At 37.5% G+C, this 13878-nt stretch overlaps 2 protein-coding genes and 1 pseudogene across 2 annotated transcripts; all 3 read right to left on the bottom strand.

Moving 5' to 3' along the window:
• Nucleotides 1-2157: 2157 nt before the first annotated feature.
• On the bottom strand, nt 2158-4861 carry LOC149020310 (large ribosomal subunit protein eL34). Its single transcript, XM_089148415.1, has 4 exons — nt 4713-4861; nt 4016-4095; nt 2582-2691; nt 2158-2501 (listed from the first exon to the last, which is right to left on the bottom strand). Exons 1-4 carry the CDS (start codon nt 4789-4791, stop codon nt 2408-2410), a joined length of 363 nt encoding a protein of 120 aa, XP_089004541.1. The 5' UTR covers nt 4792-4861; the 3' UTR covers nt 2158-2407.
• A 1591-nt stretch (nt 4862-6452) lies between these two features.
• Nucleotides 6453-8314, bottom strand: LOC149020309 (pentatricopeptide repeat-containing protein At5g04780, mitochondrial pseudogene; annotated as a pseudogene).
• Nucleotides 8315-8394: 80 nt separating this feature from the next.
• LOC149020308 (uncharacterized) lies at nt 8395-13595 on the bottom strand. The gene is made up of 5 exons (XM_089148414.1): nt 13114-13595; nt 11656-13028; nt 9155-9571; nt 8837-9066; nt 8395-8736 (listed from the first exon to the last, which is right to left on the bottom strand). The coding sequence occupies exons 1-5, from the start codon at nt 13269-13271 to the stop codon at nt 8482-8484; spliced, it is 2433 nt and encodes an 810-aa protein (XP_089004540.1). The 5' UTR covers nt 13272-13595; the 3' UTR covers nt 8395-8481.
• Between the last annotated feature and the right edge of the window lie 283 nt (nt 13596-13878).

Raw genomic sequence — 13878 nt, 5'->3', positions numbered from 1 at the left:
AAACCTGAATCTCTCCTTCCCAAGTATTGAAACCCATCTCCTTCTTCTTGATTCTTTAGTTCCTTAGCTATGTCTTTTAGTCAGTAGGAACTAAGAACCAGAATTAGGAGAAAAGGGAAGCGACGTATGATGAATATGTGCAATTAATGGAATTTACCAAAATTAAGGAATTTTTTTTTTAGGTTGCCAACCCCGGTTTCAGGCTTGCCCACCGGGTTGACCATCGCCCCGGCGTGGGGGCCCGGGGCCCCGGTCGACCGACCTTGCCCCCGCGCCCCTGGCCACCCCCAGTGATATTAAACCAACTTAAATGATTTTAGATGCTTTCGTTAAACGCTTTTATTATTTACCAAAAATTAAATGCTCTCGTTAAGTTCGTTTTTAAATGCTTTCATTAAGTTCGTTGCATGCAACAGCAGTCATACAATAATAGATCTTTCATCAAAAATAATTTGTTACATGCAACCTTCCCTGGCCCCCAACTTCGCCATGAAAATCAGTGATACTCCTTCAACTCTGTAAATTTTACAAATAGATCTTAATGGTGCCCGGAATCACCCATGTGTCTAGACACAACATATATGCTTGTAGGCTTGCCTATTCTTTTTTTTCACATAAACCAGAAACTTTGCAAAATAATAATCCTTACATATTTCACATTTTTTTCTTATAGTGGCTTCTGAGCCACTACAAACATTGTTGAATTGAGAGAAATTAGCAAAGTTAGCACATCCTTAGAATGCATTCTAAGTAGTTTAATTTCTGTCTAGCCTACCTACTAGAGAGGTGCACCTACAGGACAGAGTTTAAAAGAAAAGCTGCAACTGAACATACACTCTTTTCTTTTCCTTTATAACTAGGAGGAGGATAACGGCCACAATGTCCTAAACTCAACAGACAAGGCCTCCGAGAAAGGAGTCCACAATACAATTAGACTCTCTTGAAATAAAAGAAAAGGAACAAGTTGTTACAGCCCAGGAAATCTCCAAAATATCATGGATTAGTACCAGTAATCCCCACAGGGGCTAACTCTCCTTGCTGCTGCAAAAACTTTACCAGCTCTGAGCAATCAAACTCCACCATAACATACTCCCAACCCATAGATACAAAATACTCAAGACCAGCTCCAAGGGCTAAGGCCTCAGCCTGCAATAATGCAAACAGGTTTCTGAGCATGCGGCTACAGGGTCCAGCGTCGCATCAGAATTAAGCTTATAAAAAGTTTGAGATGCTGGCTTCCCAATAGGATAAACTACCCCTCACAGTTGCAGCAACCCCAGACAAGCAGAAGAAGGTCTCAAAGCATCAAATTACCTAAAACTCTGCTTCTGCATACTAACTTGTGAACAAAGGATCCCAAGCCGATCTCATTTCTGAAAAACAAGATTATTCCTAGCCCTCCATAGACACCAGCAAATATAGCCAGCAATCCCACCAATCGCATTCCCTAAACTTTATCCTTAGCTGCAATATTGCACCAATCCTGAATAAACAAAGGTAATCTCATTCAGCATGAGAGATGTAATGTAATCTGGAACTAAACCAGGCTGCCCTTGCAAGTGGACAATCAAGAAGGATGTGTTAATAGATTCAACCATTCCACACTTCCTACACGACAGATCCACCGACACCTTCCGCTTGACCAAATTTTCAGCTAAAGCTAAACCAGGCCCACCATAGAAAGCTCTCTCGACTTCAGGAACAGCATTACTATTCCAAACTCTTCTCCTCACCTGCTTAGAAATGTAAAGAAGAGCTGCTGCAGCAGAAGTACAAGGCACAGAACACTTCGCCAACTCCTCCAAATTCTTCCAGTGGTGATAAGCAGACTTGATTAAATACATCCCATTCCTAGCAGGCCCTCACTTCTATTTATCAGGTCTTGTAAAAAGACTCGGCGAGATCTGAAAGGAACTCATTCATGGGATTTGGATTGGGGCTAGGCAATCTTCACGAGTGAAGAAGATATTCCGTTTTCCATGCCGTTGCCAAAAATAAAAGATAGGACTCATGAAGTATTCCTGAATTCATTATGTTAAATAATACTAAATCCAATCAGAGCTAACTAAAATGCAAGTGTTCGGAATTTTCAAAGCAGGAAATGTTTAAATTTCATGCTTCTTCAAGGTAATCCTCATCAAAGAAAACGGCTCACCCTTCCTCGACCCACCTTGGGAAGCCATTCATTGGAAGAAGATCTTACGATATATTATCAAATAAAATTCAAGATAATAAATAATAGATGTCAGACAAAAAGAACAAAATAGCTCAAGCAAACATTTCTCGGGCAAGAATCCAGTCACAACACCTCGACAAAATTACTCAATCTTCAAAAGTAAAAACAAACTTGCCAATGTAAGTCAAAATTTGACTGAACCTAAGACCTGAATATTCATCATCATCCCCTTCAACTCTTTCCAGCTTGCTTTTCCTTGGCCTTTTGGATCTTCAATACTTTCTTCACAATCTTTTGTTCTTCAACTAGAAACGCCCGAATGATTCTAACAATATAAACAGAGGAGATGAGAAACAGAACCAGAGTAAACTCTATATGAAATTCAAGAGTAAAAATAAAACAAACCTCTCCCTCACAGCACCGGCAGACAAAACACCACCATATGGACGGTTCACAGTCCTCCGGTTCCTAGATAACCTAGACCTCTTGTATTCGGTAGGTCTCAAGTGAGGAATCTAAGGCAATCAAAAAAACTTGCATCAGAATTCAAAGACCAAAAAGAAAAAATTGCAGTCAAGTTAAACAGAACCAGACCAACATAACGAAGCTTTGGAGCTAGGGACTACAAATCATCTACCCAATCAGGGCTAGATCTCCAAAAACAACATCCAACTAAAAATTGACCTTTGCTCTTGCCACCAGATACTAGAGAAAAACAACCAAGCTACCAGACTGCTTCAAATAATCAATTATGAAATCTCAAACCAAAACCAAGAATCACTACACGCTGAGAGTAAGTGGGCATAAATTGCAACCAAAAAGTTAAAAAAAAACAGAGATCCACTTAATTTCGGTAACATGCATGAGAAATAGCATTAAGATGGCACATATTCCTGAGTACTCATCATTTCCATTATTCTTATTTACTCATATATATATTCAAGAACCTAAAGTAGGACAGAATGGATCCCTAGTGAAATGGAATGGTATATTCAGACGTGATGATTAAAATATAATAAAAATGGTAAATCAGGGAAGAGATAAGCACAGTAGGTGGTGTAATCGGGCTTCTCACAAAAACTAATTAGGATAAAACAAAGGAATCAAAAGTTAATAAGCAACAGATGTATTATGTATACATTATAGCTACCTGAATATGCATGTGAGTATGTGACTATATTATGCTTTCTCTGTGTTCTAGATGCAGATTGCACACTGGAAATTCATATCACTTGAGCCCAACACATCAAAAGACCAACCCTTAGAAATTCTATTTACAGATAATAAAACATCACCTGCCCCATGGGCTGGGCATGAAATATTGGATTATTTAGGAATAAAATCGCATTGTGGTGTAAAAAATGATGATATCTATTTAATGTACGACACAAATTTATAATTTCCAAAAATTCATGTTTTGTAGAATTTCTAAATGACACAGGGTTAAACCAGGTGGAAAAGATGAGGTCCAATGGTAAAAGAAATATAACCAATACTTGTTCCAAATTGACTGCAATCCTATTTCCTGTTCCTCACACTCCACCGTCAAAACTTTGTTCCACTGCTTTTCCAAGCAAATGGAGCAAAGGGACATTGTAGTGCGTCGCAAAATTATTAACTACCATGTGTACAATGACATGATAACTACAAAATATCAACTTATGGTTGCAGAGTCAAACTACAAACATCAAATCCCAGATTAATACTAGTTCTGCATCCTCCATTACCTGTGTTGTGGTACAACATCAATACTAGTTCAATCTAGGTGAATAATAAGTAAACAATGAACCCAAAAAATTAAGAAAACAACATATCAAAAGTGCAAGTATGAATACGCACCCCTTGGATCCTCTTTCCGGTCACGGGACACTTGGGGCCGCTGGCTCTCTTCTTGGAGGTCTGGTAAACAAGCTTTCCACCTATATTTTAACAAACAACATAAACGACGAACCCAAAGAGAATGAATTAAAAAAGATTAGAAACCCGGAAGAACACGAGAATGAGTCAAAACAAAAGCATTAGCAGTAGAAATGTGAAAAACGGACACCTATTAAATAGATCTGAACAAGTAAGGAGCTACGAAAAGAGGGCGAAGGGAGGAAAAACGATGAACACAGGTAATCCGGCGCGAGGACTATAGTTGAAACGACGGCATTAAAAATAATAGGCATTAAAAATAATAAGAAGCACTGACTAGAGTTGCAGATCGCAATGTACGAAGCATCAAAAGAAAACTTTGGCAAGCACTTAAAAACAACACAGCATGAAAGCAACCAAAGTATAAGGGGTTCCAGACTCAGATGAAGGGATACTTTTTATACCATTCAAAGAAATCAGCATCAAAATGACACACTCTCGTAAATCTACCATATAGAACAACGATCCAAAAGAAAAAGAAAACGACGACCAGCTCGTGAACATCAAAGAAACTATGTATGAACAATTAAAATTAGGGTTTTAGAAAAGAAAACACACAGACTGAAACTGAGTAGTGTTTTCATTATTTAGGTTCGCCACTGAGAGAAGAGAACGATACCAGGAGTCTTTACAACCCTCGTCTGGTTGGATTTGGTGGCATAGCTATGCCGCTTCCTGTACGTGAGCCTCTGAACCATCTTGGAGTGCAAAAGCCTCCTCTCGCTCCTCTCTGCGTGAAGAAATAATAGATCGAAACAGAGGGTTTTCTAATTGAGAATTTCAGAATAAAAAGAGGTTCTGGTAACCTAAACCCTATATCTGACGGTTATAAATAAATAAAACTAACGGTCAAGATTAGTCACGTGTTTGCCAAATGACAATTATACTGTGGAAAGTGGAGTTGCGCCGATCGGACCGGTCGATAGTACATCCGAATTTGAATCGGTTCCTTCTAATGTTTCTTGCCGATTCACTTCAAAATCTGAGTCGATCCATGCCATCTTTTCAAGAGCTTAACTCAATTTCCAATCTTCCCTTTTTCCTTTTTTTATCATGCAGGCAATCTAATCTTCCATCAAGAGTGTTAAAGATCAAAATATCACAAGAGATGGTGGTCTAGTGGTTAGTGCAAGGTAGTCACTCCTGCATCTCCTCTTTTTGCTATCACATGCATGTTACACACAAAAAAATGTTAAAATTAAATTTTTATCACCTTAGGCTTGCATTTTTGGGGCATCATCATGGCATTCAAGTGGTACATGAATGATGGATTTCTATCCTATTGATTCTTGTAACTATTGAGTTACATTCATTTATGTTAAAATGTGTGACACACCTATAAACTTAATTTACATGATTTGATTCACATCTTACTCTTCATAATCTCGACCTTATAATCTTTTATTTCTTTTTGAAGTAAATCCTTTCTAATATCTCTAATATACAAATAATGTCTCTAAACGTCAAATCTCGTTGAGACTAATTTGTAAATTCAAATGAAAATCCAATCATCCAAATCCATAATATTTGATAGACATTTGTTTTTTTTTTTTCTCTTAATTAGTGAGATTAATTATTGGTCTCAAACTGTAACTTTGTAAATTAATCAGTTAATAAAAACCAAATGAATGGTAAATTTTATAGAAACAAAATAAATGACAGATCGATAGATTGAGAATAAATCAAATCGAGTTAAGCTCAGTCAAGAAGGTTAGGGGGAAAAATCAATCCTAAAATAGAAATAGATACATAAAATAACCATGATTTCTGGTAATTTGTCTGTTTTTTTCTTTTCTTTGCTTTCCAAACATAACTAGATAGATAAAAAAAAAAATTCCTTCTTTTTGGTAGAACAGATGGATCCATTTTTGTTTATTTATTTTTGGTAAAGTAGATGGGATCAATTAACAACCACTACATTCCAAAAGAACATAAATAGTACATTAGTAGAATTTTGAGAATGATTCATTTTGGTTAAGGTACACAGTCATTGCCCAAAAAAAAAATCTCTCTCATACATGTTGGTCTATGAGTTGTCTATTCCTAGGTAGTAAGATTTGTGGGCCGACCATGAACTAGTTCAGGCCTGAATACAAACTATAAAGTGTAGGCTTCTCTCTCAGGACCAAACCATCTCAGTAAATAAATTTCACTTTACATCAAAACATTTTTTTTCCTTTCCAATCAAACAAACTCCTAAGGAATCACAAAGTTCAAAGTTAGTCCCATTAGTGTGGAGATTTGCTCATTCTACCAAATCATACGAAGCCTGAACCTCTCACACTATCCAATATGATTAAAGCTTTGCCCATAAATGGGAACCATATGCAGAATATTGCTCTTTGGAGGGGAATATAATATTGCTGCTGCTGTAAAAAATATTTGAGTCATGTTCTATTCACAGGTGGACAGAGACCCAACAGTTGCATTTACAAACTGAAGCTGCTACTCATCCATAGTAGTAGAGCAGCTAACCATAGCCATCAAGCAACATCCTGTCCAATATTTCACAGATCATCTTTACCTGTGTATCTGATATGTTCCCCTGGTAGAATCTATGGACTTCATTTTTAATGGTAATCCAGCTACAACCAGGTTTTTTAACTAACCCTAGTTCTCGCATCCTTGTTCTTATCCATAGAACTCCATCCATTCGACCAACAGAATCATAGATACTGCACAATGCAATGTAATTACTAGGATTCTTAGGCTCCACTTCAAAAAGCCGGCGAGCAGCAATCTCTCCTATGTACACATTCTTATGCATCCTGCAAGCACCAAGAAGGGCACCCCAGACACTTGGTGTACTTTGTTCTGGCATTTTGGCAATCAACTCTAATGCTTCATTTAGATATCCAAGACGGCCTAAGAGGTCCACCATACAAGCATAATGTTCTATCATGGGTTCCATGCCATAATCTGATTTCATCGATTCAAAAATCCTCCAACCATGACCTACAAGCCCTGAGTGACTACAACTAGCCAGAACCGCAGTGAATGTTACAAAGTTAGGTTTAAATCCACAAGCTTTCATTTTCTCAAACAGTTCCAAAGATTGTTTCCCTTTGCCATGAAACCCATAGCAAGATATCATTGTAGTCCAGGTAATCAAATTCCTATCCTGCATGCTGACAAAAACCTTTTCTGAACTGCACAAGAACCCACATTTTGCATACATGTCAATCAAAGAATTCCCAATGACAACATCTCCATTAAAAGCTAAATTCTTAATTACCTGCACATGAATCTCTTTTCCTTTTATAAGGTCTCCTCCTCTTCCAATGGCATTTAGGATGCTCGCAACTGTTCTCAAATCAATCTTCACCCTTTCACGCTGCATTTCCCTAAAACAACCAAACACTTCTGCCAAATCTCCAGCTCTTCCGAATCCTGAAATCATCGAATTCCAGACGACAACGTCTCGGTGAGGCATTTTGACAAACAACCGATAGGCATCAATTAGGATACCACATTTTGCATAGAAATCTAGTATTGAACTCCCTACAACAACATGGTCTCCAAACCCAAGTTTTAAAACCCATGTATGTAGGTTTTTCCCCAAGCGAGACTCTGCAACTTCTGTACAAGCTTTAAAGATGGAAGGAAACGTGAAGTGATCTGGACGAAGACCAGCCTTCAGAAACCTATTAAAAATATCAAGAGCTTTACAAAAGAGAGAATTTTGGACATGGGCATATATCACAATGTTCCATGAATGCATATTTCTTTCGAACATCCCATCAAAGACGGAAAGTGAATCTTTGAGGCTGCCACATTTGAAGTAGGCCAGCAGAAGATCAGTTTGGAGAGTAACGTTAGGAAGGAAGCCACGGAAAATGATTTGAGCGTGGGTTTGTTTTGCTTGGTAGATTGCCAAGGGAGTGATACAATTTCTCAGAGTGGAAGATAAAGGAATCACAGAGAATTGGGCCATATTCACTTTTGGTTTTCCAACTTCTTGTGAAGCTGCCGCATGTACTGGAAGCTTGTACCTGTTACCCAATATAAGAGAGAGCGGAACTTATCTATAACCAGAAAGAAAAGAGACAGATTGAACTGTAGTGTTTTCATAATTTAGATTCCAAGGAAAGAAGAAAACGATCCCAGGAGTGTTCCATCTTGAAGTGCTCCTTTCTCAGTGAAGGAATAACGGATCGAAACAGAGAGTTTTCTCCATCGAAAATCGAAAGTTGCAGAACAAAAAAGGGTTTTTTAACCAAAACAGATTTTGATTAAAACAAAACGATCCGACGGCTTTAACGAATATTATTAACGGTTATGATTGGCCACGTGTTCTTTGCTCATGTATGCGTACGTAAAAATATTTTTCCTGAATTATTTATTTTCATGGATCTATACATCAGGACGAGTGAAAAAAGAGGTAAACATTAACATGGAAATAACAAAAACGAAGGTTCTCTATCAATCTTCCTCTCTACAAAATTAATTTTATCTAATTTATTTTCACACCACATCAATTGTTCACTTGTTAATCTTGACATGTTGAGAACTCTAGATGCCAATTTCAGGTCAACTTGAGAGAAGAATAATATCAGGTTTGATCTGTCTTCCTCTTGCTTCTTATGAAACATCTTCACTATGCAATTCCCAGTTCTCAAAATCTCCTTCAGCTTCTTCTCCTTCTGCATTTATCATCAAATAATTTGATTAGAACACAATGATATATACTTGGATTTCTGGAAAAAAAACAGAGGAACTAAAGACTGTGAAAAGCGAGCTAACCTTCTGAACATTTGACCGGAGTTCTGTCAGAAGCACAAAATCTGCAGGATTCTGTAATTCAACATGAGTTCTCCAACAACCCTTTAAAATCATACTAGTTTCATGCTTATCAGCTCGAACAAAGTTCCAGAATATCCTCATTGACTCCTTGATGATCACAGTTAGCATCTGAATTGTTATCGTATCTTTGCCTCCTCGAATTGGTTTCTTCCTGTCTTTGAAAGAATCCTCTGCAAGAGCAATATATAATCATCATTATTCAGGTAATTATAACTAGAAGAAGAATCCTTCAAATCGCATTAGGGTCTAATGTTATACCTTTTATGACTGGAACTTGAAGAAGGTTACGAAGAAGGCATCGATTCTTTACATAGTTTTGAACTCTGGGTCCTTGAAAGGGTTCATTTTCCATGAATCTTTGCAAGAGAACTTGAAACTGTTGGAATTCATCTGCAACTTGGTTGTATCTATGGAAGCCATAAGTGTCAGATTTCTGCAACTCTCGAGACTTTTCGAATTGCCAATGAAGGATTTCCCAAGAAAGGCACATATGTCCTACGTACACCATTTCCAAATCATGCTGCAACTCTTCCATGAATTTGACAGTTGGGTCCACTCTGGATCTTTGTGATTTTCCCAGCGAGAAACTATTGGTTAAGATGCTAGTGAGTGCAGGAATTGAAGAGTATTTTCTGTTGGGAATTGATTCTAGAGGGTCCTTCAATTGGAGAAAACCTACACATCCAACGTAACAAAACCATGTTAGTTCTAAATTTTTATCAGAGAGACTTAAACAAAATCATCATTCATGTTCTTTTGTATGGGACCAGTTCCCCTATTATATATGGATGTGAAGTTCAGACTTCACGCCCTTTAATAAAGAATTGAAGGTGTGACTTTCAAGTCTATTCTCTATCTTAATTTTATGTTCTTTTCGCATTTTTTTACCATATAATAAGGTGAGAATCAGCTATGAATACTAACAAAATAAATCAGAGATGAGATCTTATGTGGGTAGAGAGATGTGAGGAGAACACAAACCTAGAGATGGAGACCCAAATTTGTGATTTTTTAAAAACGAAAGTAAATTAATGATGGCATATAGGTGAACACATATATGACTTAAATACATGACATCTTGTGAAAACCAAAAGGAAATAATAATAGTAATCTATGAAGAAGAAAGCATGATTGGAATGAAAAGCAAGTGTTACAAAAAAAATCATGATTCATGTTCTTTTTTATAGGACCAGTTCTCCTCTACAGATGGATGTGAAGTTTAGACTTTACGCTCTTTAATTTTATGTTTTCTTCGCAGTTCTCTACAACACAATAGGGTGGAACTCACCCCAAAATGCTAATAAAATAAATTAGAAATAGGGTCTTCTGTGAGTATAAAAATGTGAGGAAAACAACGACCTCTATAATGAGAGATGATGACCCGAAATTGTGATTTTCTAGAAGTGAAAGGTATATGAATGAACAAGTATATGATCTAAATACATGATATATCACATAAAACTAAAAGGAAATAATAATAATCTATGAAAAAAGTATGATTGCAATGAAAAGCAACCGTTAGAAAAAGCCCTAGAAGCTACAAACAATATATTTTTAATTAGTATTTCTCAACTAGTGTTTAGTTAGGTTTTAGGACAATATAAAAATTCAAATTAGAAGTTTAAACAAAGAGGACGTGGAGCTTTAGTGGAGGGAAAACCGCCCCAGCAAGTCAACTTTTTGAATTGGGACAATCCAATGAATAAAAGAGAAGACACGTAATATATAATAATTATTTATTTTAAAAAAATGAATTTAAATAAATAAGATAAATATTATTTTGAATGCAATAGTGAAAATTACGAGTGGGGTGACAAGATTTTTTGGAGGGTTTTGGGAGGAGTTGCAGGAGTGGAGCTTCAACTAACTGGCAATTTTGACTTGATGACTCATCGGTAGGTGGGGCCACTATAGTGGTTGCAAACCATACCCACCATACATTCCAGATTGGGTTACACGTAATTTCAGCCCTAAGTATACAATCAAACAGTTTATGAGATTTAAAGTTTGGATCTGGGCCCACCAGGGTGTGATATTACTTAAAAAGGTTCACCTTAGACGAGAAGGAAGTGGGCTAGGGCCCAAATTTTGACCCCAAAAAGGACTTGGGCCCAAATAGATTACCCAAAAAAATCTCCACTGTCCCACCACTTAGGAATTGCTCACCACTACACTTTTCAAATTTATTTTTTTTAATTTTAAAATTTTAATACAGGTCTCCCATTAGGAAAAATTTAGGTATGAACCATGAAGAGCAACTAAAATAAAAATAATATATATTTTTTTAAAATTTCTTTTGCAAAAAGCACTCATTCAAACATTGTCAACAGTTCTTGGAGGTAAAGATTTAGCCAAAAGAGGGTAATATAGTGTACTACCCAAACACTAAAGAGAGAAAATGAGGAAAAGAGGTTCACCATTCGTGGAAAAAGTAAAAATCAATTTCTGATTCCCTTGTTGAAGGGGCACGAGGGATTCTTAGTAATCAGGCATGGGCCCAGGAATTTTACTAGATGGGCCCATCATCATAAAACCCTTTTGTGATAAATCAACAAGAAATTGGTTGGCAGGTTTAACAAAGGATATCTACTAGGTGGACCTGGAAGTGAACTCCAAGTGGGCCCACATCCACACTTGAAGTTGGAGGTGGGCCCTTTTAGAGGATTCAAATTTCAAAGTACAACTATTGGACGGTCGAGATGAAAAACATAAATTAAATTTTGCTATTGTATGGGATGGTGTGAATAGAGAAAACTTACCCATTGCGTACATCTTCTGGTAATTCAAGATATCGAATTTTCGCATTCGGTCCCTGTAGCTCTTGTAGAACTTGTGAAGCTCGTTGATTCGATCTTCTTGCATGAACTTCTCATCGATCTTCCAAGGTTTCAGATCTTCCATAAAACGCGGAGATTCTGATTCTTCGAAAATGGTGGGAAGCCCTGTAGCTCTTACCTTCTTCAGTTCCAATTTCAGTTGTTCTACCAAATCCTGGTGTTCCCATAGCGTTTCCAGGTCGTTTTCGTCTTCTTCAGGTTCTGTCATTGATGAAGTCCCCATATCCTCCTGGTTATCATCCTCTTCAATTTTTCCTGAAATTTCATTCTCTTCGTCAAGACCAAAGTCTTCGTCTGTATTTTCTTCTTCCTCATCTTCCTCTTCCTCGATGTCACTCTCAGAAATATATTCAATGCCTGCTGTTCCAGAATTTAGAAAATCAGGCTGCTCTTCCGAAATCTCTCCTTTGTCTTCTATTGCTCCAGAATTCGGAAAGTCTGGCTGCTTTTCCAAAATTTGTCCTTTACCTCTGTGCACGAATTCTGATTCAGGCGAAGAAGACTGGTAGGTGTCCATGGTTTCTGTGCTCACCGAATTTGAATTCTGAGAATGGTTTTCTTCGAAATTCTCGATTTTTTCAGTAATTTCTACGTTCTGTTCAACAAAGTCCATTACGATATCAGTTTGAGATGACTTCTCGAATTCTTGATCGGACAGAAACCCATCTTTTGGATCAATAGACATATCCTCAAGGGGGAATTCATCAGTTGAGCCAACCGATTCCGGGTATGAATCAAAGAGGAATTCAACTTCTGTGTGGATATTTTCCCTGTCACAGAGCTGTTCTTGAGCCGGAATCTCAGGCTCTGCTTCCCCTGTTTTAGAGTGAAAATCCGTGGAGGATTTCTCAACTATTTCTTCATCAACAGATTCCGAAACTGAATTTAGAGGGAGATCTTTCTCTGACAAGAACCCTCCATCAATGATCTCTTTGTTGCTGAAAGACCCATAATCTGAATCCGCGTATAATTCGTTGACAGTAAAACTTAAAACCTCTGGTTCTTCAAAGAATCCGCAGAAATCCTTCCCAGATAAGAACTGGCACTTACTAGTAGTGCTAACCGTGGGGGTTTTTGATTCTGCGAGCACGGAGCCGATGGATTCTTCATTCTCTGCTTTCTTGATTTCTCGTGAAATTTGATATTCAAACTTGAAACAGAACTTTGGAACATCTTTCTCTTCAGGTTCATCAGAATCTGAATCCTCAAATTTGAAGACCTCAGGTAGGGCTGTGGAGCAATTCGAATCGTCCTGCAGCAAGCCATCCTTCTGAAAACCCTCCTCAGCATGAAATCTGTGAGACAAAGAACTAATCAAAAAGCAAGAACAGAAGAAATGCATGCAACCCATAAAAATAATTTCAAGATTAGTCTGCTTACCTGAAGATATATCTGCTAACGAGGCTGATCAGGTAAGAGATGAAGCCACTCAGATAAACCCATAGAGCACAAACATAAGGCACCATTTTCCTGAACAGAAACTCAATAGCAGATCCTCTGCTCACCAAATCGAAATGGGTTTTGGAAATAAACATCATTCTGGTTGCTATCAATTCAATCCATCTTGATGCTTGACTGCTGATCGCTTACTCCTCCTTGTCTCTGAAGCAAGGATTTAAGGATAGTTCCTGAAACTCTTCATTTCCACTTTGAATTACTTTCGGAGACGACGGACTTTCTACCGGTAAAATCGAAATTCCTGAAGAAGAAACCCAGAATTTGAGGTAACGATTGAGAATTAATCCACCTAGCGAAATTACAGGGAAGAAATTGAACAAAGCTTCCGAAGGGGAGAAAGGAACCCGTGAACGACTCGGCCTATTCCGAAATTCTAGTTGCTTAAAAGTCTGAAATCTTTTTGTACTCAGATATATATATAAATAAACGGTCACTGGAGATTGAGATTTGTCAGTTGGAGAGCGGTTCAAGGGTTCCTCTGGTTTTTCTTTTTATCTTTTTTTTTTTTTAAAAGGGTTCCTCTGATATTCTCTATTCTCCGCAAGCTCTCACAATGAAATAATCAAACCTAAGATTGAGAATCACAAATTGAAAATGTCATTCAAGTGCTCTAATCTTTGCATCAGATGCCTTGTTTTTTTCTTACTGGTTGAATTAATGCCAAGCGTCAGCATAGCAACACCATCA

This window comes from Hakea prostrata, chromosome 3 (assembly GCF_041222555.1).
Source record: "Hakea prostrata isolate BN-2017 chromosome 3, UWA_Hpros_2, whole genome shotgun sequence".
NCBI classification, from domain to species: domain Eukaryota; kingdom Viridiplantae; phylum Streptophyta; class Magnoliopsida; order Proteales; family Proteaceae; genus Hakea; species Hakea prostrata.
Note: the sequence above shows the minus strand (reverse complement) of the source record. Positions and strands in the feature narration are given on the sequence as shown.

Bases quoted from the DNA above. Each gene is read 5' to 3' on its own strand.
- LOC149020310 (XM_089148415.1), bottom strand. From the start codon at position 4,791: ATGGTTCAGAGGCTCACGTACAGGAAGCGGCATAGCTATGCCACCAAA. The intron at 4,096-4,712 runs GTATCGTTCTCT...GTTAAAATATAG, and splicing joins GAGGGTTGTAAAGACTCCTG to GTGGAAAGCTTGTTTACCAG. The intron at 2,692-4,015 runs GTGCGTATTCAT...TGATTGCCTTAG, and splicing joins CCGGAAAGAGGATCCAAGGG to ATTCCTCACTTGAGACCTAC.
- LOC149020308 (XM_089148414.1), bottom strand. From the start codon at position 13,271: ATGATGTTTATTTCCAAAACCCATTTCGATTTGGTGAGCAGAGGATCT. The intron at 9,067-9,154 runs GTATAACATTAG...TTGCTCTTGCAG, and splicing joins TCAAGTTCCAGTCATAAAAG to AGGATTCTTTCAAAGACAGG. The intron at 8,737-8,836 runs GTTAGCTCGCTT...TGATAAATGCAG, and splicing joins TCCGGTCAAATGTTCAGAAG to AAGGAGAAGAAGCTGAAGGA.